The sequence below is a fragment of the Manduca sexta genome, chromosome 23 (genome assembly GCF_014839805.1).
Source record: "Manduca sexta isolate Smith_Timp_Sample1 chromosome 23, JHU_Msex_v1.0, whole genome shotgun sequence".
Taxonomy (NCBI): Eukaryota; Metazoa; Arthropoda; class Insecta; order Lepidoptera; family Sphingidae; genus Manduca; species Manduca sexta.
Window position 1 is genome coordinate 9,904,886 of NC_051137.1, and position 26,711 is coordinate 9,931,596.

Consider the following 26,711-nt stretch of genomic DNA (forward strand, 5'->3'; position numbering starts at 1 on the left):
TCAAAATATTTCCCTCTCGCTCGCGACTCGAAACGCAGTAATGTAATGTCCATTGTTTAATAACGTCCTATTGTAATTTCTAGCATGCGGTTCTCTACCTCACTGTTCTCGTCCTACAGCTTACCAGAGACGGAGAATAAGTAACGCGACTGCCGCGACATAAAATTTGAAGTAGTACAACATATAATTTTGAGCCACTCTTACATTTTGACGTCATGTCCCGGACAAATGTACCGCCTCTTGTATGTCCTACTCAACATTAGTAATGACATTGACAATTGACACAATGAAGTATTGACTTTTCTTTGCAGGTATTTTGGTGAATTGTTGATTGATGCACCTAAAAACAACAAACTTAAAAAAATCAAGAAATATCATAAAATAATTACAAATATTGTACTGAATCATAGCTAATATGAATATGTATTGTCGGATTATAAAACAAACAAAATCTTTACTATACTTACGGCCTTATTCAACTAAAAACCCCTTTTCGAAAACTTGGAACACGATATCACAAGACATACCTTATTTTTTTAAACTACGGGAAGAAGAAATTGTTTATCCGGAACATGCAGACATCGTGATAATAGGTGGTGGTTTAATTGGTGTTTCTACGGCGTATTGGCTAAACACAAGAGCGGGAGAAGGAATCTCTGTCGTAGTCTTAGAAAAGGATTTCTCTGTAAGTACCTATGATACTGATTAATACTTGTTTAAAGATTATTTAAATATAGGAGCAGAAAGTTTTGTGGGTTCCAGGGGTCTGGACAATGTTAAAACTCACTGAGTGGTAATGAGAATAAAATACACTAAGAAATAATTATCAAATTAATATTTAGCACATAGAGTTGAAATATTATATTGTTGCTGGTATTGGTTGCGAGTACTTAACAGCTGTAGCTACCAAATTCTTTAATTTACGTTTATTTTCACATCTCATCCAACATAACCTAAATTTAACTATACATAATAATATATTAAAAAAAACAATGGAACCTGGTGTGCTTGAACATTAAAAGTAAAGTAATAAAAAAGGAAGATATAATTAAAGAAACATAATAGATATAAACCAGAAATTTTTAGAATTCTTTAGTTTTTCCGTTTTTTAGCACACATTTCAGAAGCTACTTAATGCATTTTCATGTAGATTTTACAGATCGATAGAGTATAATTTGAAACTGAATATAGTTATTTCGATTAATATCACATGCTAGAAAATTCATAATAAATAGAAAAAAGTGAAATTGATTATTGCCACTATATAATTTTATACCTTTTTTATCATTTAAAAATTTATCAAAGCTCCTCCATCAATAATTATACATATTGATGTGTAGCTATAAAGTCAAATAAGTGTAATTTAGTATTAAATTTGTATGTTTCCAGTTGACTCTTATAGTATAATAAAATATTACTGCTTACTTTCATTTAGTATTTATTACTCATAATGATTATTGTCAAGAACTAAAAACTATTTATTTCCACAGTATAGTGAAATGCAAAAAAAATTTAAGTATGGAACTTTAACCCAACATTTTTCACTACCAGAAAATATTCTTTTATCTCAACATAGTGCAGAATTCCTAAGAAACATTAAACAAAATGTAAATAACAATGTTGACATTCAATACTTTCCTACTGGCTCATTGGTGTTAGCCAGTGAACAATATGCTGATAAATTAGAACATAATGTGGCCATCCAGAAAGAACATGGATTGAGAAATGAGTTGTTGTCGCCTAATGAGTTGAAAAGTAAATTTCCCTGGCTGAATGTAAGTGATGTAAAATTAGGTAAGGATTTTATAAACACTACATGGTTGGGTTTCTATAAATATTTACAGTATATCTTTTTTCAAAATATTTCCAGGTTGCATGGGTGTGGAGTCTGAGGGAATATATAATTCATGGGAGTTATTGAAGGGGTTGATACATAAAACCAAAGAACTTGGAACCACATATGTAAATGCCGAAGTAGTTGGTTTTGAAATGGAAAAACAGCGCGATGTATTAATGGAAGGCATACCTCCTGGATCATTTGAAAGAATAATAAGGGTCATTTATAAAACTCCAAATAATGAAGAACATAAAATAAAATTTTCAGGATGTATATTGGCTGGGGGTGCTTATTCATCAGATATTGCAAAGTTAGCAAAAGTGGGCACAGGTGATGGCATGCTAGCAATACCATTACCTATTGATAAAAGGTAAGTTCACCTTATTCTATTATGGCTTTCACTTTTATTGTTAACTTCACCAATTCTAAGTACAAAAAAAGTGTAATTACTGGAAGTAATAAGACTTAACATCTCATGTCTCAGGATAGCAAGCGCAGTGGAGTACCAAACAATATTTTGTAACTCAAGTTGTTGTATGGTGTTTCTACTGTTTATAGGCGGCCGTATTGCTAACTATCAAGCGAACGGCGAGCTTGTCTCGTCAATCAAAGTAATATAAAAATCATGCCGTGACTCGTTAGTCACAATTATATAATTTTGGCCCGGAGTTACCTATTTGGAATCTGTTATTATTATGTCAAAGAGTACTGAGCATGGATCTTAGATTGATAAGATTTGCTCAAAGAATGTACATAAAAAAAGAGATGCAAGAAAATAATTGGTAGCTGTTGATTCATTGTTTACTAGTTGACCCGACAGACGATGTCCGTCTTAACTATGAATTTGCAGCACGCATTCTGTCAATTGCTGAGAGTTATTTCAAACAATTGACAGTTAGATATATATAATTAATATTATAGTTAAGTTTTCTTAAATTTTCTAATTTTGCGCGTAATTTTTTAAATTTTTTCTTTCATAGGAACCTTTTCCTGACAATTACAAACAAAAAAAAAGTGAAATCGGTCCTGCCGTTGACGCGTGATGGCGTGACCAACGGAAATAGGGATTCATTTTTATATATATAGATAGATAACATAAATGGAAGAGAAAAAACAAATAATAAACAGAATAAATAATTAAAAATAACTTAACTTTTGTATGTATTTCGCCTGAACCTGATGTTATAGATCTCATTGAATGTTTCAGAGAACATGGAAGTTATATAATTAAGGGCAAGGCTGCAGAAACAGGATTGTCTACCCCTTTGGTTAATGATTCAAGTGGGTTTTGGTTAAGAAGAAATGGGTTAGATAATAATTTACTTTGTGGCCAGCTACCCTCGATAAATCCAGAGCACCAAAATGAAATTGATATAGATACAATCAAATGTTCTCTACAAAATAGATTTTCAAATTATGAAAATTGTGAGGTAATTTTTATATTCTTACAAATTATCATATAAATTATTGTTGTTATAGAATCCTACAGCAGTGCTTGCTATTCAGTATGACACAAAATTGTGTTGTTTTGTGTAATCATGTTCAACTCGCAACAATATTTTTACTCCAAAGTTTTACATGGGTGGAACCCTGAGACAGACCAAGCTAAAACGATACAACAGCCTATGCTTGAATGAACAGGCTAAATTTTTGAGATGGGGTGGTAAAGGCTGTCACTGCAATTAGACTGTCCACCCTTTTTAAGATATTGCAATATGCCTTCATTGCCCTAACTCAAAACACCAACCTGTATATCCAATAAAATTTTCAGATTCAGCAACATATAACTGAAACATATGATTGTAATGTTTATGATGATTCTGGAATTTTGGGACCACATCCATACCATAACAATTTATATATTGCCACAGGATTTGGTAAATATGGTAGGTACAGTGCACATAACTTATTGTGATGAATTTAATGGAAAATGGGGGAAGAGTGAAATGAAAAATAAATAAGAACTTTACTAGCAAAGGGTAAGAAATTGCCATGGCCAATAAACACTTAAACTCGTTCAAACACAATATTATGGAATACCCGTGTCATTGCAAGGAAAGTAAAGAGAAAGTGTTTTAAGGCAAACTTATGTGCAACAATATACTTACTTTGTACTTTGCATATCACTTTTTATCTTTTTTACAGGTTGCCAACATGCTCCTGGGATAGGGAGAGCTATAGCAGAATTAATAATAGATAGCCAATTTACTACGATAGATTTAACAAGACTTGGGTTTGACAGACTTTTAGTAGATGAACCAGTTATTGAATTTAATGTATATTAGTATATCATCTTCCATGACCTAAAATTGACACCAAGTCACAGCTGTTCAAAATTCTACCAAATTAAACATCTACAGGTTGTTAAAATGAAATATAATTATTCTCAATAAATTAAGATATATTTAAAAGTTTTTTTTATTTATACAAATGAATTCTAAGTGTTTCTATTTAAACTGGGCTGGTGGGGCTGCAAATAAAGCACCTCCTTGTTTGGATGCTGCACGAGACGGAGCAAATCCTAAGAGCTTCTGAATATTTTGTCTGCAAAATAAATAATGGTTACATAACACAAACCATTTCACACAACATGAAAATTGCTAACATGGGTTGGAAGAAATCTAGTTGTTAATTTTTGGTTACTTGTACTCAACTAACTTCAAAGCCTATATACTTATTAAATACTATAGATATGAAAGCTGGTATAATGTTTGGATGCTTAGTTAAAAGTTAACACAGTAATTACTGGTTGGATTTGAAATACAAATAGAATATTTAAAATCAAATTGAACCCAGAAATGGTCTTACATAACAATATAAAGCCTAGCAATTATTACTCAAAATAAGGCCACATACCTTATGCTCATAGTACACAAGATGTATAAGAAAATGAATGAGCAGTCTGTGTAATCATCACCCGGCAAATTTCTGTGACTCAAACCTTGAATCCAAGAAATTGGATAAAATGGAAGTTTAGCTACAACTCTTCCATCAAATCTGCAAAGAAATGATTATTAAAGTGCCTTATTTATCTGTGTAGAATATATGCTTAATTTGAAACTTTGTTATATTAGAGAAATTAGCAGCATACAGCAAATTTTAACGAATGATTCCAATAATTCCCTTTTCCTAATGATCACGAAAGTGATCAATATTTCCATTACCTTGCAGTCTGATAATCAAAATACATAGTCCAACCAAGGTGTCACATGTAATTCAGTGATAGGAAAGTATTTTTTTAGAATGCTTAAGGTTCCACAAGTTCAACTGATAACTACTTCGATCTATTGTTAAAAAAAAAAAATTTTTATAATTTATGATTAGTGTTAGCGGTGAATTGTACTGCACTATTCACAATAAATAAATAATGACTATGGGTAATACTTGAAAAAATATGTTACTTACATACTGTTAAACATGCTCAAGAGGGCTGTAAATGCAAAGCCAATAGCAAACATGGATTTCATCTTAACTAAGGAAAGGTCTCTATTATTATTCTTAAGTCGCTCTTCTTCACGTTCAATCTTCTTTTTGTGTTGTTTATCTAAAGAATCTCCGTGGGCTTCCTTCCGCTTTTCCACTAAAAAAATTAACCAAGTATGTTTGTAACTTCTTTTACGTAGATAAGCTGCTTAAAATATACTACTAAAAATACATACACTTTTTACTCTGTCGTTCTACTTCTACTTTCAATTTTTGATATTTCTCCGTCCTGTACACTAATATCCATGTTAAACCTTGAAATAAAAATCAAAATTAATGTTATAATATGACAGGAATTTTATAAAGCTTTAATTATATCGTCTACACACCTTCACCTAGGAACGCTGTGCAAACGGATATGAAAACAATAAGTAAGGAGTCGCTCCACATCTTAACAATAACCTAATGATTGTAATTTGGTAAAGGCTCGTTAAGTACTTATTTATTTAAATCAATTTTAATATAACACGTGGAAAAGACTAGGACGAGACGAGACGAGGTCATAGAAATCAAGGTAGAATTTCCATATATATATTATAATTCTCTTTGAGGTAGAAATAAGAAAGAAAAATGACAATTGACAAGTGAGAAGTTATAAGATGACGTTACGTTATATTTACTTCTATGGCTGATCTTCGGAATTCAGATTCTAAAAAAATACCATGTTTTATTCACACCTTTTTTAAATAGAAAAATTTAACTACTTTTCTATTTGGCGTTATTATTAATATTATAAAATGGACAAAAAAAATATATACATAAAAAAATCAATCAATTTGACGAGGCTGACACAGAAAAGGCGTCGTGGCACAGAAAGTATGGCGGCAAATTCAAAAGACCCCGTGTTAACATGAAATATTTTTTTTATTTATTTAAGATCTTTATATTGATTATTACATATTTTTTTTAAATAAAAATATAACTTTAGAATAAGCTCATAATATCTTTAATCTTTACGGGGTTACAAACCGTATATTTTTTCGAATTTATTTCTCTGACACGACTTGTTAGCCAGACTACACTATGTAAGATTGGGAACATTCTTTATTTTGTAACGCAATTGCCGGATATATGTGTTCGCATTGGGTCTAAATTCATACCGGAAATATGGTCTGTTCTATGCTCAAGTTCTATATTATATTGCATTGGCAACATTGTTGAATAGTGATTGAATATATATGTAAATTTTTAATCGAATAGAAATAAATGTTAACTCGAATTTACTCGATTGGTGGCTAATATAGTGTAAACGTGTTTTGAGATTTTTTATGGTATTATACGAAGATAGCAATTAATATTTTAATATAAATTGATTGTCAATTTGTTAGAAATAAAAGAAAATGGTTCCGTTTTTAAAGAAAATCATTTTCACAAGTACAAATTTGCATAATCTCAGAACATAAGTATTTAACCGGTATAATGTTTACAACTTAATATAATTAATATTTTGATTCTATAAAAATTACATCCAATCATATTAATTTTGCCTTTTTCTGCACTAATACTTTTCCATGCCTATTTATAAAGACACGGTAAGTGTTAAAATTGTATTATATACATCTTTTTCTTATTATATGAGTCAAGGACTTTCTTTAAGATTTATTATGATTCAATTTTCCGACCAAGATAATTTTCAAAATATTGCTTTCAATATTATTAAAAAATAAAATTATGTACTCATGAGTAAATTCGTGTATGAATAAATCGAGTCCTTCTATTTAAACAATCCGTTTTTCGCATCACTATTAACTACATTTGAACATTGGCTATTCTGATTCCGGTCGTCAGCCATTCACTTCCTTCGCTGGTCGCTCGTTAGCCGTGTGGACGAATCGATCGTCGCTTGCTGACACAGCCTGGATGTCTGCCATTTCAAGTGTCTTATTTCTGATTTTCGCATAATATTAAATGTTTTCATTTAAAATACTAGGAGTAAAAGAATAAGGCATAAAATATTATGAGAATAAGTCTATTTTTAGATGATAAACGTAATCATCCTCAAGCAATAAAATAATCACCAATGTGATTAGAAACTACAAATTTTATAATAGTGGAACAATATTTTCACAAACTGATGTTATTGACTAAAATTTAAAGTGGTTTTCCTTTGTGCAACAATATGTACATTTATAACGACGTAATGAGCCGCCATGTTGTATTACGACCTTAGGGCGTGGCACAAGATGCTCTGCTGTCCTCGTGTTATATTTTGAAGTACTGTAGATAAACCATGGTAAGTTTATTTCTCACACGTTATTTGCAATTAGCTTATTGACATTATATTTGTTTTACACATTGTAATTAGGTATTTGATAGGTAACTACCTCCTCGGTTGATAGCTATATTTAACCTGTCCAAATGGACCAACAAAAAATATTCAAAAGTAATTCTTGAAGAACAAAATTATCATGTAAATACCCTAAATAGTTATTGTAGAAAAATATAAAAGTAGGCCATATTGCATATCGCCAACGCGACGATGACGCTAATATAAAAGGGGCTCTGATTGGCCGTCCATCTATAGATTGCTCCGTGGAACGGACTTTGCACCCTACGTAAAAGTGGAAATGAAGGTTAAAAGTGGATCGGTATTTATTTCAATTAATGGAATTGGAATGGAATAAGCATTGGAAACTATTTTTTTTAAAACCAAAAGGGACACCTTGATTCGATAGACGTTGAATTAATGGTTTAGTAATTTTATCTTATTATGTCGGCCAATAATTTTGTAGTCTGTAGTATCTAAAGTTATATCTTAACTATTTCTATGTATCCACAGTTAGGTATGTAACTTATCAAACCGGTTATATCTAATTTTAGTCGCATTTATTATAGCTGGGAAACTCGAGCACACTCTCGCGTGGTGCAGGATTTTTATGCTAATGTACCTGCACTTCATACAAAAACTCCGCTTCCACGCGGTAGTGTGTTCAAGACATTTGCTGACTATTGTAGACGGAAGCGATTTTTTCGCCTCGCACGTGAGTTTATTTAAGGGACATAAAAGTAACTCCGTCTTAACCATTCCTATGATGGCGATGCAATTCTCGACCGCGTTCACAGGGGAAACTTCTCGCCTCGCCTAAGCAATAATCGTTTAAAAAGTTTTTTTTGACAGATTCTCGCACGTTCGAGAAGAAATGTCATCGTGTAAGCAGGCGTAGTGGACGGGAAAATTGCGCCGTATAAATGAGGCTTTATATGATATGAAAAACCGGTCGCAGGTTACCGCAGGTGGGACCTAAAGTGTTAGGAAAAATCCAATGCTCGTCATACTGAGCATCCGCAATGCCACATAACTGAAATGTATTTATCTAATAATTTAACAACTACGCCTGCCTATAAATCTGGATTCAGCCTAAAAACTAAGCGAAGTTAGTTTACCTTAGCTCTTATAGCTGATTTTTCATTTCACATTTAGTAATAAAACGAGCATTTGCCGCAAGAGACGTTTAGGTGTGAATATTTATCTAGAGTGCGATTGGTACGCGCCGCAGGCTAATCGTCACAACTCAGTTCTCGCTTATTCATGGTTGAGATTTGAGAAGTTATTCGGCTCCGCGCGAGCCAAATTGACACATGAGACAACCGTTTCAAATTAATACGCGCGTGTCTCCGTAGCCCCTTTGCTGCGTTTCCAAAAACCGAGAAAAGTGGCTCGCTCCGCGGCATGTTTAAGGACGGCAATTTTTGAATTGGCTTGCGATGCAACACGATACCCATTAGGGGCGGCTGCCGATGTTCGGGTATTTGCTGCGCGTAATCGTCACTAGCATTAATGGGTACCGGGTGCCGGGTTCTTTTGTTGTTGTTAAGCTGTTGTCAATAATATGCGCAAAAATATTTATACTAATATTTTGTAAAGTTATCTCAGGGTATAAAAGACTAGCACTCGGGGGATAATGTAGCTTTCTTTTAGCGACGGAGTTTTAGAATCGGTTCAGTAGTTTGAGTCTATCCTCGCCATACAAACTAACTTTACTTTATAAAATTCTTAATATCGATAAGATTTGTGGAACAGAACTGTGCAAAAATGAAAGAAAAAAATATTTCTATTTCGATTAGTTTAGTTCGTGATTGCATCTTTTTTTTGACAATGTACGTTAGTGTATTATTAATTTATGTCCGGTTAACTTCCGGCACGTGAAGCGTAGCGACAGGTCATTGAATTGAAGTCAATCTTAGTAGCAGCGATCAGAGTAGTTGGCGTCACCTAGTTCTCGCTCATCCTAAAGATTCGCAATATCCTGGTTGCATTTTATTTGTATTAACGATATAGATAAAAAAAATACACTGCGTTCATATACATTTAAGTGGGTACGCCCGGCGGTTATAGAGTTACTTTAAATCCGTGTCGTGCTCAGCAACACTCCCTAGTCCGCAACGCTAATTCAGCAATCGCAAGTTGTTATTGGCGTCTAACTGCTCGCGCAGTGTGGTTTTACGTTTAAGACGACGGACGCATGACACACCATTCCGTGAGAGCAGACAGTCGAAACAATTAATTATGCCACTCAACTACGATATATTCGTACCATACTAGGTGCGAGGTGGTAGGCTTTTTGTATGCGAGGGGCTGTTATGATAGTTATCATCGCTATACCTATTTCTGCTGCCACGTATTAGTGTGAATGGACTGTTTTGTTAAGGTTTGAAGGAATAGCCAGCGTAGTTTCTGAGCATTAAGACATTTAACATTGTATTCTGTCTCAGAATGACCCATGGGTCAACATTCCAGTGTTTTGTTGCATTCAAAGGTCAAGTTAGCATTGCTGCTAATTTTTACGGTCGTGTCGCTTATCATCAGGCGATCGGGTTGCTAGACTCGTCATTCACTTATATTTAAACAATAATTGTGCCGTCGCGGGAGACCTATTAGATGTGAAGCTTTTTTACACAAAAAAAAGGGGGAAAGAAATAAATATGATATATTCTGAAACATAATATTGCAATTTTTTTTATAAAAGCAATGTAACGCCCCATATTTCTAAAAATCGTCAATAGACGAAGTGGCAAAGTTGGTAGGCGATAAGTAGATCGGGCTAGTAATATGATCTAGTCCCAATATAAAATTCCTACTTCAAAATTTTTCACGTGAATGCAACATACGACATATTAAGTTTATATTTAAATATAAAAAAATCAATGGTATCAAGTTCGTCACAATCGTATTCAAAATAAAAGTATAAATATACCGCACACAGATGACCAATAAATAGTGTTGTATAATGTCTCGTAACATTACAATCACGCACTATACAAGACACCCACATGGGTGTCTTTTCCATTTATTGAGTAACTTATGACTCCAATGAATAGTTTTGGTGTAATGTTATGAGGAAAAAATTGAATACCACTTTACACACATGTGAACTAATTCACATCGAAACCTCGCTGCGGTTACGATGGCCGATGGTCATCTGGCGATCGTAAATCTATGATGAATCGTCAGGGCGCCTTCAAATTAGCCGCCCCTAGGTAAATCGATATAAAAGTCACGCGCGGCTGCCTATTGAATAGTCTCTTAGAATTTTCACTTCAGTGTCGTTTGTGTTGTGTGTATACTTATGGATTTAAAGGCGCTCTTATTGTAAAGATAAGATATATTTCACGCTACTGGGTCACCGATCCATAGAATATTACGCAACCACGGGCGGGGAACATAGTTTAACTGCCCAGTCTTCGGACGGCTGCCGCGTACTTCTATGATTGTAAGAAATTTGAATTTGTGATAAATACTCTGCTCCTAAATTAATTCATCTAGCTTTCCCTCTTATGTTTATTTGTATGTTATTATTCTCTCTTATGCTTATGAGTTAGATCTATCTCAGCATGTTATATAACTCCCCCTAACGCCCAAAATAAAGCTTAATATTTTCCATTTATTAACTTTTGACTCCAATGAATAGTATAGGTGCAATACGCTAACGAGCATTTGAGCGAATAGAAACAAAATTCAAAGTCTTCCTATCCCACGCGTCTTCGAAATAATAAAAAAAAATATATTTAATGCATAAACACTAACAACCGTATTCTGTATGTATATTGTACTAGCTTTTGTTCGCGGCTTCGCCCGCGTGAAGGAGTTTTCCGGGATAAAAGTCCACTGTGTGATAAGTCTTGCTACATATTTTCCCGGTACTGATAGGTTCAAACTAATTTTATCCCCATGGGGGTTGAATTTATCAAAATCCTATTTAAGCGAACGTCTTCATCATAGTAGCTCCAATCTTTAATTTCAGTTCAATCAGTCGAAAATCTAAGAAGATTTATACAAACTTTCGTCCCCTATTTTATCCCCTTGGGGGTAGAATTAATCAAAATCCTTTCTTAGCGGATGCCCACGTCATAACATCTACCTGCATGCCAAAATTCAGCCCGATCTGTCCAGTGGTTTGGGCTGTGCGTTGATAGATCACTATGTCAGTTAGTCAGTCAATCCCTTTAAGTTATTGAGTTTGAGTTATATATATTTAGATATATAGATTAATATCCAGCTATACTCAACCTGCTGCCCGGCAAGTATTTAAAAGTTTACCACTAAACTTTAAAAATGTTTTTAAAATTAATTAAACTTCACCCCTGATCCTTATAAAAATAAAAATTGTGTTTGTAAAATAAAATTACCATTATTATTATATCTTCTTGATACTTGGTCAAACAATTTGCGTTGTCACTATAACTAAGAAAGGCCGTACAAGAAAAAGTTGAGTAGGACTGGATCAAACTGACCCCTTAAACAAATCTATAATATGTGAAATGTTCATGTATATTATTAAAAAACATAATAATTTAATATATCTATTTACCGAGTTATAACTTAATCTTAAACCTAATAAGGAGGTAATAGTTAATAAGATTTGAAACCAATTTCGATGCAGGTTTTAATATCATTATTAGCACTTATTATGAAAAGTCATGACATTACAGAAATAAAAATCCATTGGTAGCATTAATTGCCTATTACGTATTATTTAGTGACTACTTATTATACAACAGACTTGTTACGCGTTGGGGGCTTTCGCATTTTAAGTATGAAATAATCAGATTTTTCATCATTCAAATTATGTGTTTATTCCATTGACAAAACCGTCATTAAAAGTAATAGTTCTATAGAATATGGCAACTTTTGTATTTATTTTATCATCAATTTCAAGGTAAAAAAAACAATAAATGTTGAAAACCCACTAAGGTCTTATGGCATTGATAAAAATCTTCAATTATTATAATACAAAGCGTAGCCGTATACACTTCGACTTATCGTGATTGGATAGGTATATCATAACTATTATGCATTTGATATGGCTTTTTTATATTATTTTACGATACTTTCCTCAGTATTTGGACGTCTAATTTATTGCGATAATGGACATCAAATATTAAGTTAATTTGGTGCCCGTGATGAGATATTTCCAATTGTAACGTCGGCTTGTAATTTATGTATTACATATTATATTAATTTATTATTTTATTTAATACAAATGTAAATAGTTATTTTAAAAAATATATATTTCGGTATTTTGTTTATGAAAGGCTATATTTTGATTTGATAAACGATTTTTTTATTCCATTTAACGCAAAGAAGCTATAAGCAACAGTCACTTAGTTAATAAAATAATATTCCAGCTAAATAACAGATTAAATCCAAATATCTGATTCTTATAAAATTGGGTGTGCTGAACTCGAAAACGTCAATCAAATTACTGTAACACGTATCGTTATAGTCTTATGGTCAATGGACGTTTAACAAATCTATAATGACAGTGAATTTTGGAATTTAAATAAAATTTTATTTTTTTTATTTTGGACCTAATGTCAGAAATAATATTAATTAACGAATATTTACATAATTGAACAAAATAAGGCTGATATGATATACATTATAAAAAAGACGTAATTTATTTGAGTGCAAGTCTTATATTTCGTATCATTGAAATCGCGTACAAAATATATTTATATATATAGTTACTTCTTTTTCTTCTATTAAATTGCGGTAATTTACTTTAATGATATTACTATATAAGGTTGAAATTTAGATCACGAAAATTTTAATTATGTTCATATACACAACTAAGTATTAAAATAATACTGTTACCAGTACAGTTTCCTTATTTTATATTATAGATGAAGAGTAACGATATTATAACAAAAAATCGTAACGTGTTAGATACCCATATCCTTAGGCAATTTTCAAGAATTCAAAAAAAGCTATTTAATCTCTGAATGCTTGTCATGTTAGCCGGCTAACGTTCCAATGGCAAATGGATTAAAATAGGTAAAACTATTAGTGTTAGAAAAATTGTGTCACAGTTATTGGTAAAAATCGTTTAAATAATAGGTTATAACACATGTGTTGTTGTAATATTAAACGTTATAATTATTTGTTTTTGTTACAGCCTCGTATTGATCCAATACAATTACTCAACTGCCTTAGCGTACTACTCTCCCCTCATGGAGGCATCAAAAGCAGGGATGAAGTGCAAAGGCTTGCCCAGTAAGAATGCTTTTTTTACTTACTAACATTTTTTATATATCTAAGCTTAATATTAATATATCCATAATATGTAAACATTTTATTAGTTGATGTTGATGACGACTCATTACTGAAACTTTCATGAATGTACACGCCGACAATGGGCAATGTTGGCTTTCTATGTTCTAAATAGTCGCGTATATACGTAAAAGTTACTTTGGTCATTGCACGATATCCAGCAGAGAATACAAACCACCACCTGGAGCAAATTTTTTTCATGCTATGTTATAATTTACAATACTTTATTCTCTTATTGTGTCTACACCAATGTCTAGGTTTTAGCAAAAATATCGATTCTGAAAACTTTTCAAATGAAATTTAACTGTTTATTCATATTGTAATTAAATTAATCGGCATCGTTACAAGGTAATTTGTGTGATCTGGAAATATTGTTAATAAAAATCGTCTAAATTAAAAAATATTTCAATATAAAAATAATATAATGTCACTTTCAAAAGTTTAGTCATTGCTTTTATTTACTATTTTTTGTGGCATTACTGTTAATGTAATGTAGCTTCAGCATTTTACAACTTGGCTCCCAATCCTGTAATACAACCATTACTTTGTAGTTCTGTCGGTTTAAACAAAACACTAACATATATTTCCTCTTTCAGCCTGATGACTAAATTTTCCAAGAAGTTGGTGTCTAAGTGCATTTATGTTCAAATTCTCAAATGCACAGAAACTGATTTGCTTGGTTTATTTATGGGATCTGGTGGTTGGATGTTGGTACACACCTGGCTTACTGAAAGTATAGTTATTAAAAACTGGCCGCTAGTACGGGAATTATTGGAATTACTTTTATTGTGCCCTGTTGATATTGAACGACTAAAAACAAACAACTGTCCGAAACTTGTTAAAGAACTATCAAAGGACGGAAATCACTTTGGTAAGGAAATGTTTTGAATAAAGTACCATTAAATCTCACTGAAAATTAAATTGCAACTCGTGTAATGTAGCTTTAAGGTATAACAATCTAGACCGACTACACCAGTTTAAAATAATATTAGAAGTGAATGTAAATTTTATTTAGTGATTGTAATTTTGTATGTAAAAATATTAACTTTAAAGCATTTGTTATTTATCTCGAGCATATATCTCAGTACAATACTTAATATGCGAATATTGTTTTAGCTATCAGGGCCCTAGCATCAAAACTAGTTGAACAATGGCTAAAAATTGTAAAGGGTGAACGGGTTGTTCCTGTATCATTAGGAGATTTATCATACATAATATCTGAAGCCAAAATTGAAGATAATTCTGAAACAGCTGAAAAACATGAAAGTTGTTCCGAACAAATAAATATTCAAGGCAGTTTGAACAATTCAGAAACGAAAATCAAAATTGAAGAGAATTCCCAATCAGAAGTAGAAAATGAGATTCAAATTTCTGACGAAGACAAAGTTGGGCTTGAAAGCAGAAATAATGCTGAATCTCCTCAAGAAACGGAAGGAATCTTAGTGTTAAAATTTAGTTTAAAAGATGGAAAACAAATAGTGTCAACAAAAGTGGATGATAATGAAAAATTTTCGGATACATCGGATACCGAAAAATCAAAAGATAAACATAAGAGTAGAAGTAAAGAAAAAAGTAATAGTAGTAGTAGCAGTAGCTCTAAGTCTAGTTCCAAACATTCAAGTAGAAGTTCTTCAAGTGATAAGCATAAAAGTAGCCACAGAAGCAGTAGCAGCTCTAGTCGGCATAACAGTAAAGATAAGAAAAAAGATAAAAGTTCACATAGTTCTAAGTCTAAAAGTGATAGTAGTAGGAAATCTAGTGATAAATCTAGCTCCTCTGGTGTTAAATTGAAAGATGAGAGAAGTTCTAAATCTTCAGATAAAGATAAAAAAGAGAAAGAAAACAAAGAAAAAAATGATAAAAACAAAGTAAAGTCAATAGAAAAATCTGAAAATAAACCTCAAGTTCCTTCAATACACAAATTAGGTAAAATTCCAAAACTAAGCGATGTTAAAAGGGAGAAACCTTCGATATCTATAGAAGTGAGAAAACCTGATGAACCAAAACCAAAAACAGTTAAAACTTTCCATTCAAAATTTAGGAAACATGGCCTTGAAGAAGAAGTTAAACCACCGCCTTCTAGGGCTTCTCTATTGAGTAAAAAAGTTCCACCTGCATTGCCGCCTACGGTTGCAATTCCGAAGCGACCGTCGCCTGTTCATACCGATTCTCCACCGGAGAAGAAGCACAAACCGACAGAAATTGTTGAAAAACCTGGATCTATAAAATTAATACCCCCTAAACCGAAACGTGAGTATATTTTAAATAATGATTTATTCATGAATAATGTAAATTTTTTACCTATTTTTGCAGGTTCTCTACGATGTTTGCTACTAATATTAATTTCCTCAAGTGGATATAATAATCGTTCAGATTTCGATTTCTTCGGCGGTAAGTCTAAAATGTATATTTTCTTAATGGGTTTCAGAATTCCTTTTAAGCTTGTTAAGAACCTACATATTATATGAATAAATGTTGAGTTCATAATAAATCTTTCCGTTAAATATTAACCTAAATCTGTTCAAAGACTGAAGTATGAGGTGAAAGCTTTCTAAGAAAGCTAAAAAGCTGAATCAACAGAAGACTGCTGCCAAGCCGTTGGAACAACGGGCGCTCCGACTCCAGACGTGATTTTTCGAGAATCCATAAGGAGAGAAGCGAAGTAAACATTAAATTTACTAAGAGAGGAATAAATTACACCTTCGTTACTATGTAGATCGGTAATATTATGTGTTAAGAAAATCGATAATTATTTGCGAAGCCTATTAAATTTATAAGCGAGCAAACAATTAGCAAGCAATTATTTTTAATTGAAATAATCGACACAAATGTGCCGATATTAAAACAGACCAGACTTATTTTTCGTTAGTAAATAACATAGATAGGTACATATTTAATACAAATTTGACAATTCGAGTAAATTTATTTTTTGTTTCGCATGTTCCATGTAAATGACAACGTATTCAAATTCTCGGCCAAGAATTTTACTGTTTTATTTTTTCTCCCGTGTTTACAGTTATCATAAACTTCAATATTTTACATTTTACACATTACGTATGTTTACTGAAGTTAACTATTAGCGATAATTGACAAACGTCGATGAAAGCATACCTAATTACTTATCAAAATATTAAAGTTTTTATCATAAAATATTGAGCTCGGCTTTCAATATGATCTCTGTTACAATACCTACTATATACTACTGCAGTCTCTACGTGCTGAAAGATTTTTAGAAGCCGGTCTCGCATTACACGCGCTGGTACAGAAATGAGCTAAGACCGAAAGTACCTATAAGCTTAAAATAAAATGCAAAATACAAGTCATATTTACGCATCGAATCTAACCTAATTGAAAACAAACCCTCTGGTCCCCCTCCAAGGTGTGGCCATAGCTAAGAATAAAATGTGCTTACTACTTCCCTCATTGATTGCGTCAAAAGTATCTGATACTACAGTCTACAAGAAAGAAGCTTATTTCCTGTTTGTAATATTACATAAAAAAACTAGTACCTACGATTTCTAATATGAAATTTTAAACACAAGCTTCATAACAATTTAGTAGTACCTGAGAGCAAAGTACTTACCCACAAAGTAACTAGTTTTGTGTGGTAAAACCAGGAGATCGTCTCCATTGCCATTTATGTTGTGCAATCATATTATCATGAAATCTATAGGAAATAGGTACCTGATAACGCCTAAAAAGGAAACCTATCTAGAAGGTGAAAATTCTCATTAAAATCCTGCTTCGATTATTTCTGGTGAATACTATTAATGTAATTTGCACAAAGCACAATGCTTATTTTCATAGCTCGATTAGAACTTGGAAAATTGTCTGTCCTCTCTGCAGAGACTGAATTCACATTGACCTATGCCATGCGAATTATGTCAATCTAGATATGGTGCGTTAAACAAGTACATACCTACCTGTAACTCCATGACGCAACGCGTCGCTGCTAATCTATGCTAATGAGAATTGGGGCGTATAGATACTTTATTAAAGTATGTATAACTATCTACTTTAATCCTAGGATTCGTTAGTATTTCTTTTTTTTTTTTAATATTTAATATAGTCCAAAGGCTCGGTTTAGGTCTCCGATTAAACTTACGGCCTAGTAGGGACAGAACCATTTTGTACGTAAGTATAAAATGAGATTCCAGTTCGATATTTCATACATAGGTACATACAGTGATACATCACATTAATTAACCATTAGCTACATGCTCTTGTGCTAACAGCTTTAATTACGGAAAATTTAATCCTGATGGAAATATATAGAATTGATCCGTTTGACCCTCACAGGACAGTCTCTAAAAACGCAGAACCCAAGAAAATTCAATTAAGTATAGTAACCCGAAATGTGAACTATTATCTTTTTTTTACGTCGTAAGTTATATCTTATTTTTTTACAACACTGCGTTTCAAACACAGCTACGAGTTAATTCCTGTTAACATTAAAATTATATTCATACGGAACTTTCTGTAGATAGTTTTCTTTGTACTATCCCAAGTAAAGCAAGTTATCGGCGAGGGAAATATTAAAATAATTAAAATTGGTAGGTAATTCGATGGAATAGGTAATTATTGGAATTAGAAATATGAGTCATACTAAAAATATATGAGCATTCAAATTAACAAATGGTCGAAACTTAATTAAATTCATTCTCACGTATTGTAAAAACCTAAGGACAAGCTGTGTGGTAAGGGGTATGCAGATTTGGTATATCTCATTTTTAGACTCCTTGAGAGGTACTTCCTATGCTAATAATTGAATAGAATCACTTAGGAAAATTAATAACACCAGGATTACGAGTGTAACTTCGGTGACTTGTTTGACATCTTTTAATTACAATAATACGATACTAACTTAATTTATTTCTGGTCTGTTTTACTGAAACATAATATAAAATTAATAGGCAAAAACTGACTATGGAAAGCTTTCGACAAATTCATAATTCTCTTTATAAAATTTGTCAAATGCGTAACTAATGTTCAATTGCCATGAATTAGGAAAGTGCATTCCTATTTATTGTTTTCCATGTAGCTGAAAAATAGTGTCATGTTTCCAATTCAAAGAAAATCCAAGCGGCTACGCAACGTATTCTTTATTTCGTTACACAACGCTTTCTAATCATATTATTTGATGAAAAGTATTTAAATGAAAAATTACTCGTAATAATTAAAAGATAGATAAAAAATATTAAAAGACGATTATTTCTGATCATAGACGTCTCTACAACCTTACAAATGTAATTACTTTTTAGGACGAATGTGTGATGATTGATAGTATTCTAAACGGCAATTTTTGCCTAAATAACTATGTACATATATAAATTTATTAAGTAATGAAACAAAGCGAGCTGCCTTGTATCTTTCAAATTTTTGTTACTACTGATTGGGGTATTATAAGTTTTAGTTAGAGACCTGTAGAGGGCCTCTACTAGCAATCAACCGTAACTGAACGTAGACATTACTAATATATTCAAGAAAAGACGAAAACCATAATCTTGAATCATGAATAACATGATAAAGTATGTTAAAATTTACCTGTTCGGTAAACACATACTTAATTCTGTAGAACATCTATTATAGGTAAATAAGAAATGATTTTCTTATTATTTTCTAAATTAAGTTTCGTTTACCCTTTATTATAGTAGAATGCATCTGTAAAAACTCGCTTAAAAGTAGGTATAATAGAAAAAAAACAATATATTCTTTTATTTAACATCAGTAGGTAGATTTTATTTTTGCGTTAGTTACAGGCTATATGGACTTGTTTGTTTTTAAATCAAGTATAGGTGTATGTATATTTTGCTAGAACCTTATTTTAATTTTCCTGCAGTACAAAAGTAGCGGATATACTTAATTGATCAAAAAATGACGAAAATTTATGAATTTTATTTAAAATTCTAGTAGGGAAATTTTTCAACGGTCTTTAGGCCTGTGAATGTAAGTTACCAAATTACATGGTGCACAGAGACTTTTTAAAAAAATAAATCTAGACGTCAAATTTTTTAAAAAAATATATCTAGACACGACACCGTTTGCTAAACGGATAATGTCCATAATATTATAGGTAACGATAATATTTTCTAAGACCGGCCTGGACATATGTAAATCTTGGTTATTACGTAAATTATCATATCAATATTAAAAAAAAAACAAAATGCTTAGTGTAGTTTATTTCTTCATCAGAAAGTAGAACTTTAGCTTGTATTTAGATTGTTTATTCACTTATTTTAGTGTTGTGTAACTAAATGTCGATTTTGATCATCAAAATTACGTAACATGTAAGTCTGGATAATTCTTTGAACGTACACGTCTACTGAAAAGGTTAATTTTTATATTCTACTAAATTTCTGAACACCCACTAACAGACAAAGCACAATTTCAATATATCGGTTTGCTCTAGGAGCACATAATTTTGTACACAACTTCTTCATATACCATAGACAAACACTAAATAAGGACAACGGATTGATGGAAATTCAACTCCGCGAACGTAAAACTACTTTGGACACATGGCTTTACCTAAATATATTAACCATTTTGATAAAAAGCACTAATAGAACTAAAGTGGCTTTTGTAATTTTACTGTCAATACAACAATTAATTAGGTACTTAAGTATTTAGATAAGTTCAAAGTAATCATTACCATATTTTAAAGTATTATCCAAAACGTCCAACCTAACATTATTATATATCTACCTACATATCTGAATTTTTAAAATCTTCATCCGCCTCGATATATTCGAGGTAAAAGTACCAATAGTTAACTAAGCTCCTGTACTCTGTTATAGATAACTGTTGGGTGTATTTATTGTTTATTAGAGCCTCATTATAATAGTGACTATAATTTTGAATCTATAATGCTTTGGAAGCATTTTAATTAAAAATAAATAACCCAATAGTTAACTACCTATTTTAGCATTCACATAATTATTCAGCTAGCACGCATTTATACCTTGCATCATTACGGGTTTAGTTCAGGTTTTTTTTTAACTTATTGAAATAACTATTTTATAATTAAAATATTATAAAATAGGGAAATCTAGAGTGTACATACGAACACAATAAACTTATTCCTACACTATGGTGTCCCAAAAGTGTTAAAAATATTAAAACTTGTAGGAACCTGTAAAATTAGGTATTTATTACATAATGGCTTAGTGCCTATATCAGAAATATAATACTATTGGCAAAAACTGCTTTTTAGTTCCCTTAAGGTTACATAAATGGGTAGTTAAAGAAGCAAATTAAGTTTGGAGCATAGTTTTTTTAATGCCATCTACGATTAATTATTGTGTAGGTACATCATAATGTATAGTATAAGGACATATCCTTAATACATCTAATTATACTGGTCCCGCCTGTTAGATCTTCATCACTTATTCGTTAGCAATTTGTTTTATATACACACGTCTTTATATCAGGTATAGAAAATATTATGATAATTACTGAAAAAACCCCATTCGTGACCCGCAGGGTCTACTTGGCATGATGGTGTTATTTTAAAGTCTATAGCATTTACGTAGGGTAAAGAGATTTACGGATTAATCATACGTTTAGTACTAAATTAAAAAAATTTCAATGAACTAGTTACAAATAGGGGCATTTTGAAATAACGTGTTAGAAATGTAATGATTTTAATTTTTAACCACACCACACCCTCTGGGTAGGTAAAATTTTTTTTTATTACAACTATTGTGGAGTAAAGGTGGGAGGTGGTATTAAATTATAACTCAATTCTTATGATCCTACTATTTGCGCTAAAATTTAATAGGGTAATTTTGTGTAGATGTAACACGAAACTTTTTTAGAATACAATTTTTGATCCCTACCCTTAAAAAACGGGGTCGATTGGTAAATAAGTTTTTGTGTAAATTACCCATCTAACTTTTAATAGAAATATTTATACAAAGAAATAAAATACTAACCTATAGGTACATAGAACATGATTTGTTCCATAAAACTATACATACTGCTGTAGTTGCGAAATAGTTAAAATATGGGTATAATTAATAAATGTGTGATAGACATTCAGCCTAGCGGATTGATATTTATATTTTGTAGTGTGTAACATGAATGTAGGTAACATGAAATTACCTTTTTTTGAAAGGTGATTGGAAATATTTGGTGCAAGTGTCTTCCTTTCCGGCGACATGCTTGCGAGATAATTGATATATTAGGCAGCTGCGCGCCATATAAATAATTTTTGTAGCTGATAATTTACGATAAAATTACTGCTGAAATATCTGGTCCTAATTTTACTTTGCTAATCATCACGTTGAATGCACTTAAGGGGGCAACTATAACATATAATTTCTATTCCGAATCTTTTGGCCACCTTCAAGTTAGTAAGTAATATTATGAAATGACTAATGATATTTTAAAGATTAATTTTATTTTGATTGATTTGATTTGATTTGATCAACTAAATTTGCTATATATTTTAGGCAACAATAAGTTTCTGGCAAAATATGTTCGTTTAACGGAGTGTAACATACAAGTAATGACTGTCTCCGTCGTGCAGATCCGAGAGGTTACTGGTTCGATTCCAGCACCGAGTTGAATGTTTGAATGTTCGTAAATATTTCTTACGAATATGGTAGTATTATATAAGTTTGGGTCGTAAAGTCCACATATTTCTCTTGATACCGACGACAGAATATTTTTGAGTTAAGTCAGGAATATGTGTCTGTTGCGTGTGTTTATTATTTACCTACCACCTTTTCCTTGTAGCTCCACCAGCATGAGAGTATTCTCAAACTAAAAATCTTGTAGTGACTGACTTTCGTTAATCCGAGACATGGTCTATTAGAGTGCAAATTTCTAAAGCCATTCAGTTGTCCATATGTCACACGCTAAAATATACATAGTATTTTCCATTTTTAATTCTAGCTTTTGCTCGCGGCTTCGCCGGCGTGAAAGCTTTTTCTGGGACAAAAGTAGCTTATATCCTTTCCAGGGTTTCAAATTACGTCCATACCAAATTTCATCTAAATCCGTTGGGTACTTTATGAGTTAATCGCGTTCAGACAGGCAAACAGATACGGCGGGGTTCTTTGTTTATAATATATTATTTTTTATAACTTTTTAAGAGTAACAATTCTGTCATACATACTTGTTGCGTAACTTTAACCGTTCACGCGGTGCACGGTACGGAGTTTCCGTCTTCCGCTCAAAAGGAATAATTTTTCCCCGTTTTAGCAAAATTTTTCATTGATCCTCCGCTCCTATTAGTCATAGCGTGATGTTATATAGCTTGTAGCCTTCCTCGATAAATGGGCTATCCAATGATTTAATGATTACAAGTTCGCAATGTATAATTATATCAACACCTCATAGTAATACTATTTAAGTGAATTTCATTACCAGGCATTTAAAGTAAATACCAGGCATATATTATAACACAAACGTACTTCAGTACTTTATGAGCAATTTAAAGCACGCATAGTAGGTATATCCCTACAATTTAATTCAATTTACAAGGCAAATCTTAAACGAGTCTAAACAAGACTATCCAGGTACTGTATATATTAGGTTTTTGAGTAAAAGGTCTTAACAGAGAATTGTCATTGACGCATAGTTATATAACGCCTGGACACCGCTACCAACCAGCATTCATCGGAACACAGACTTATTGTTGGAGCGGCTTAGCACCTTGGAGGTGACGCCATAATTACGAACAGGTGTAAAGAGTGGAACTGATTACCATCACCTCAGCTAGTACTCTACAAAGCTTGTCTATCATACTCGTACATATCATCTATACCTTGGGCAATCACATGTTATCCGGTGGCAGCGTGCTGACTACGAACTGCTAACCGGTGAATACTTGTACATGTACTTTCTCCCGAGGAGAAGCGATGACAATGCGACGTTGATTAGTGAGTTTTGCGCAGCAAAGTTACATAATATATTGAATATTTTCGGAGGCAGAACCGTTTTGGTTCCGGAATGATGTGTGCATCAATTTTTATAGATTATTATTTGCATACTTACTACTAGGTTTATTAAGTTAACACTTTTAGCACCTATACGCTATGAGTAATGATTTAGTACAATTATCGTATGCGATCATAAACCTCTTTTTAATAACTACAAACTTAAAAGGAAATCGGGTGTATTTGGGATACCTTGAATCGAATGTCAATTATTACCTATTAGTATCATTACAATTAATTAAATTTTTCAACATTACATCGCGCTCGTAAAAATATATACGTAGTTGCTGTCCTTAAACTAGAAAATATCTATACAAATGAAACTTATATTTTTCGTGTCTGTCCATTACATATTCATGGATAAATAATACCTGGAATACCCGAGAATTTTGTTTGTTGGCTCAACATTTTGCGATATATCTACGCCCACCAGATGTTGTATGTACATGCACAGCAAGTCTATAATAAGATTCTACCTTGCCGAATCTGAATCCATAAATGAAATTAAGCTTCTTTTTACCCAATCGCTCCAGAGGACGGGTAGTGATATTAAATATATTTTTCTCTAATTGGTAGTAATAGTAAAAGTGTGCAAACGTGTTTAGGTGTTTGTAAACATGAACTGTTAAATGGATTTGAGTACTTATATAAATACTTTTTTACTCGGAATAATATATCGTGGGGCTTGTATATCGGTCCTTCACGCTAGCAGAGGCGGGCGAAATAGCTAGATTTTAATATAACATGGTTTAGTACAGGACGTACCTAACAGTCGCGTAGGTATCTGTTTTGCGAAATTTTACTAGCTTTTACTTTCGACTCGACTACATTCCCGGTCCATGACCGTATTAAAATTCTTTTTTTTTTTATAAGAACTAGCATATTATGTGTTAACCAAAGATTTAGGCTATCTGGGTGTATAATTTTATCATAATCTGTTTAGCTGTAGATATATGAGCTTACTTCTAACAAGCAACTTTTTATAACCGATCACAATTACTTGTTATGGTTATCATTTCGTGTTATTGAAACAATATAATGATAAAGGAATTGAAACTGAAACCCATTACCTATATACATTTTAGGCTTCGAAGCTTTTTTTTATTGAAAGTATTATATAAAATAATGACTATAAAAACATTGTTAAAACTAAAATTGCTCTTTTGTTACAGCTATGATGTTATTGGAGAGCGATATGTTTATGGATGCTTTAAACGCTTCGGCTACTAATAAAAAAGAACCTAAGAAGCGGAAACGACGCACCAGTGGGTCCAAAGATGGTAATGCACCCGGCGACGGATCGCCTCCACATACACCAACAACGCTTAATAGCCCAAATAGTGAAAATAAATCAGTGCCACCTAGATTTTACCAAGACACTCTTGAAGCGGAAGAAAGCAAAGAAAAAGCTCAAGACAGGAATTCGGACACCAATGAAACTTTAGATGATAGTGTTAATGATAAAGAAACAGAAGAAAAAATAAACGTTCCCGAACCTCATACATTGACAGTAAATGGATTAAAAGGTGTTTTATGTTACCATAAGAAGAAAGGTCCTAAAAAAAGTATAAAGTGGAAACCAGATTCCGAATTAGAAGAAATACAATACTTTGAGCTCGATGAAACGGAAAGGGTTAACGTTACTAAGACGTCATTTACTGATATGAAATACTTAGAAAGGATTAATGAAAGAGAAGCTTTCCAAAAAGCTAGAAATCTTAGTAATGACGACATAATGGAAGAAAAAACAAATTGGAGACCTTTGATTCTCGTTGATGTTGAAGGTCAGCTCCAAGTAGAATACGGTAAAAACAGTAAAGAAAAAGATATACAAGCTATTCGCCAAAAAGGTACTTTACAGCCTTTATATTTCCATAAATCAATGATTCCCGATACACCATTCGAGCCAGATCCCGAAACTCATCAATATTCTGAGCCAACTATAATACCTTTAGAAGATGCAACGGGTAATCAAGATAACATAAGTGATTTCCGCAATATGCCTTGGCCCGAACCTAAGGGCAATGCACCCCCCGCGACAACAAATATAAGTGTACCACCTATGTTTCCAAATAACATATCACAGTTTCCAAACAACTTTCCTAATCCACAGTTTCCAGGCGTCCCTGGATTCCAAGGGCCAAATATTGTACCGGGAGAATGGCAAAATGGGATGACACCTCCAATGATGCCAAATGGTATGCCTGGACCCATGGTCCCAGCAAATATGGCTCCAAATGTTATTCCACCTGGAAATATGCCACCCAACATTATGATGCCACCGGACAATATGATGATGGGCCCGGAAATGTTCGGTCCGAACCAAATGTATCCAGGTCCACCCGAAAGCTTTAACATGCAACAAAATATGTTCCCACTAGATTTTAACATGTCGGGACCACAGGGGCCAGACGGTTTTCCTGGTCCAGGAAATTTTCGTGGGCCCATGCGTGGCCGAGGTGCCGGGGGGTGGCGAGGTAAAGGACCGAATAATTGGGATAATGGCCAAAGAGGTAGAGGTGGAGCTCGTGGCGGACGAAAAGCTGTTTGTATATATTTCCAGAGGAAAGGCTCTTGCCGCCAAGGTGACAATTGTACATTTTTGCATCCTGGTGTAAATTGTCCGTATTAAGTTTTATTCTGTAGGTATTTAATTTTAAAGCAAATGTATATTTTTATGTTTTTGTTACTAATTTTAAGGCTAGAGTTGAATACTCGAAAAGACTGGATATTGTACATAAATAGATAAAGATGTAAATATGTAAAAAAAATATTATACAATATTAAAATTATAAAAATACAGCCATTAAAGGAGTTGTTTCTTAAAATGGCTTTTATTAAGACTACTACGACCCCCGTAGTGTTATTACTAGGGACCAGATTATATGCAACATAA

At 32.6% G+C, this 26,711-nt stretch overlaps 3 protein-coding genes across 4 annotated transcripts; 2 read left to right on the forward strand and 1 right to left on the reverse strand.

Moving 5' to 3' along the window:
* Positions 1–284: 284 nt before the first annotated feature.
* LOC115440992 (FAD-dependent oxidoreductase domain-containing protein 1) lies at positions 285–4,248 on the forward strand. The gene is made up of 6 exons (XM_030165546.2): positions 285–685; positions 1,491–1,794; positions 1,871–2,207; positions 3,045–3,267; positions 3,609–3,723; positions 3,983–4,248. Exons 1-6 carry the CDS (start codon positions 416–418, stop codon positions 4,120–4,122), a joined length of 1,389 nt encoding a protein of 462 aa, XP_030021406.1. The 5' UTR covers positions 285–415; the 3' UTR covers positions 4,123–4,248.
* LOC115440993 (calcium load-activated calcium channel) lies at positions 4,221–5,930 on the reverse strand. Its single transcript, XM_030165547.2, has 5 exons — positions 5,650–5,930; positions 5,497–5,574; positions 5,243–5,417; positions 4,694–4,834; positions 4,221–4,381 (listed from the first exon to the last, which is right to left on the reverse strand). Exons 1-5 carry the CDS (start codon positions 5,708–5,710, stop codon positions 4,285–4,287), a joined length of 552 nt encoding a protein of 183 aa, XP_030021407.1. The 5' UTR covers positions 5,711–5,930; the 3' UTR covers positions 4,221–4,284.
* A 1,157-nt stretch (positions 5,931–7,087) lies between these two features.
* Positions 7,088–26,643, forward strand: LOC115440994 (serine/threonine-protein phosphatase 1 regulatory subunit 10). 2 transcript variants are annotated; one of them, XM_030165548.2, is made up of 5 exons: positions 7,088–7,553; positions 13,717–13,814; positions 14,468–14,742; positions 14,988–16,262; positions 24,988–26,643. In XM_030165548.2, the coding sequence occupies exons 1-5, from the start codon at positions 7,551–7,553 to the stop codon at positions 26,445–26,447; spliced, it is 3,111 nt and encodes a 1,036-aa protein (XP_030021408.1). In that variant the 5' UTR covers positions 7,088–7,550; the 3' UTR covers positions 26,448–26,643. The 2 variants fall into 2 exon arrangements, with proteins under 2 accessions (XP_030021408.1, XP_030021409.1); XM_030165549.2 differs by having other exon boundaries at positions 14,988–16,121.
* The last annotated feature ends 68 nt before the right edge of the window (positions 26,644–26,711 follow it).

What these genes read in the sequence shown, in the direction of transcription:
- LOC115440994 (XM_030165548.2), top strand. An exon ending in GAAGTGCAAAGGCTTGCCCA is followed by an intron (nt 13,815 to 14,467) that starts GTAAGAATGCTT and finishes TTCCTCTTTCAG; the next exon opens with CCTGATGACTAAATTTTCCA. An exon ending in AAAGGACGGAAATCACTTTG is followed by an intron (nt 14,743 to 14,987) that starts GTAAGGAAATGT and finishes ATATTGTTTTAG; the next exon opens with CTATCAGGGCCCTAGCATCA.
- LOC115440993 (XM_030165547.2), bottom strand. Translation starts at nt 5,710, where the DNA reads ATGTGGAGCGACTCCTTACTTATTGTTTTCATATCCGTTTGCACAGCG. An exon ending in AGAACGACAGAGTAAAAAGT is followed by an intron (nt 5,418 to 5,496) that starts GTATGTATTTTT and finishes TAATTTTTTTAG; the next exon opens with TGGAAAAGCGGAAGGAAGCC. An exon ending in TTGTGTACTATGAGCATAAG is followed by an intron (nt 4,382 to 4,693) that starts GTATGTGGCCTT and finishes TTTATTTTGCAG; the next exon opens with ACAAAATATTCAGAAGCTCT.
- LOC115440992 (XM_030165546.2), top strand. Translation starts at nt 416, where the DNA reads ATGAATATGTATTGTCGGATTATAAAACAAACAAAATCTTTACTATAC. An exon ending in TCTTAGAAAAGGATTTCTCT is followed by an intron (nt 686 to 1,490) that starts GTAAGTACCTAT and finishes TTATTTCCACAG; the next exon opens with TATAGTGAAATGCAAAAAAA. An exon ending in CAAATTATGAAAATTGTGAG is followed by an intron (nt 3,268 to 3,608) that starts GTAATTTTTATA and finishes TAAAATTTTCAG; the next exon opens with ATTCAGCAACATATAACTGA.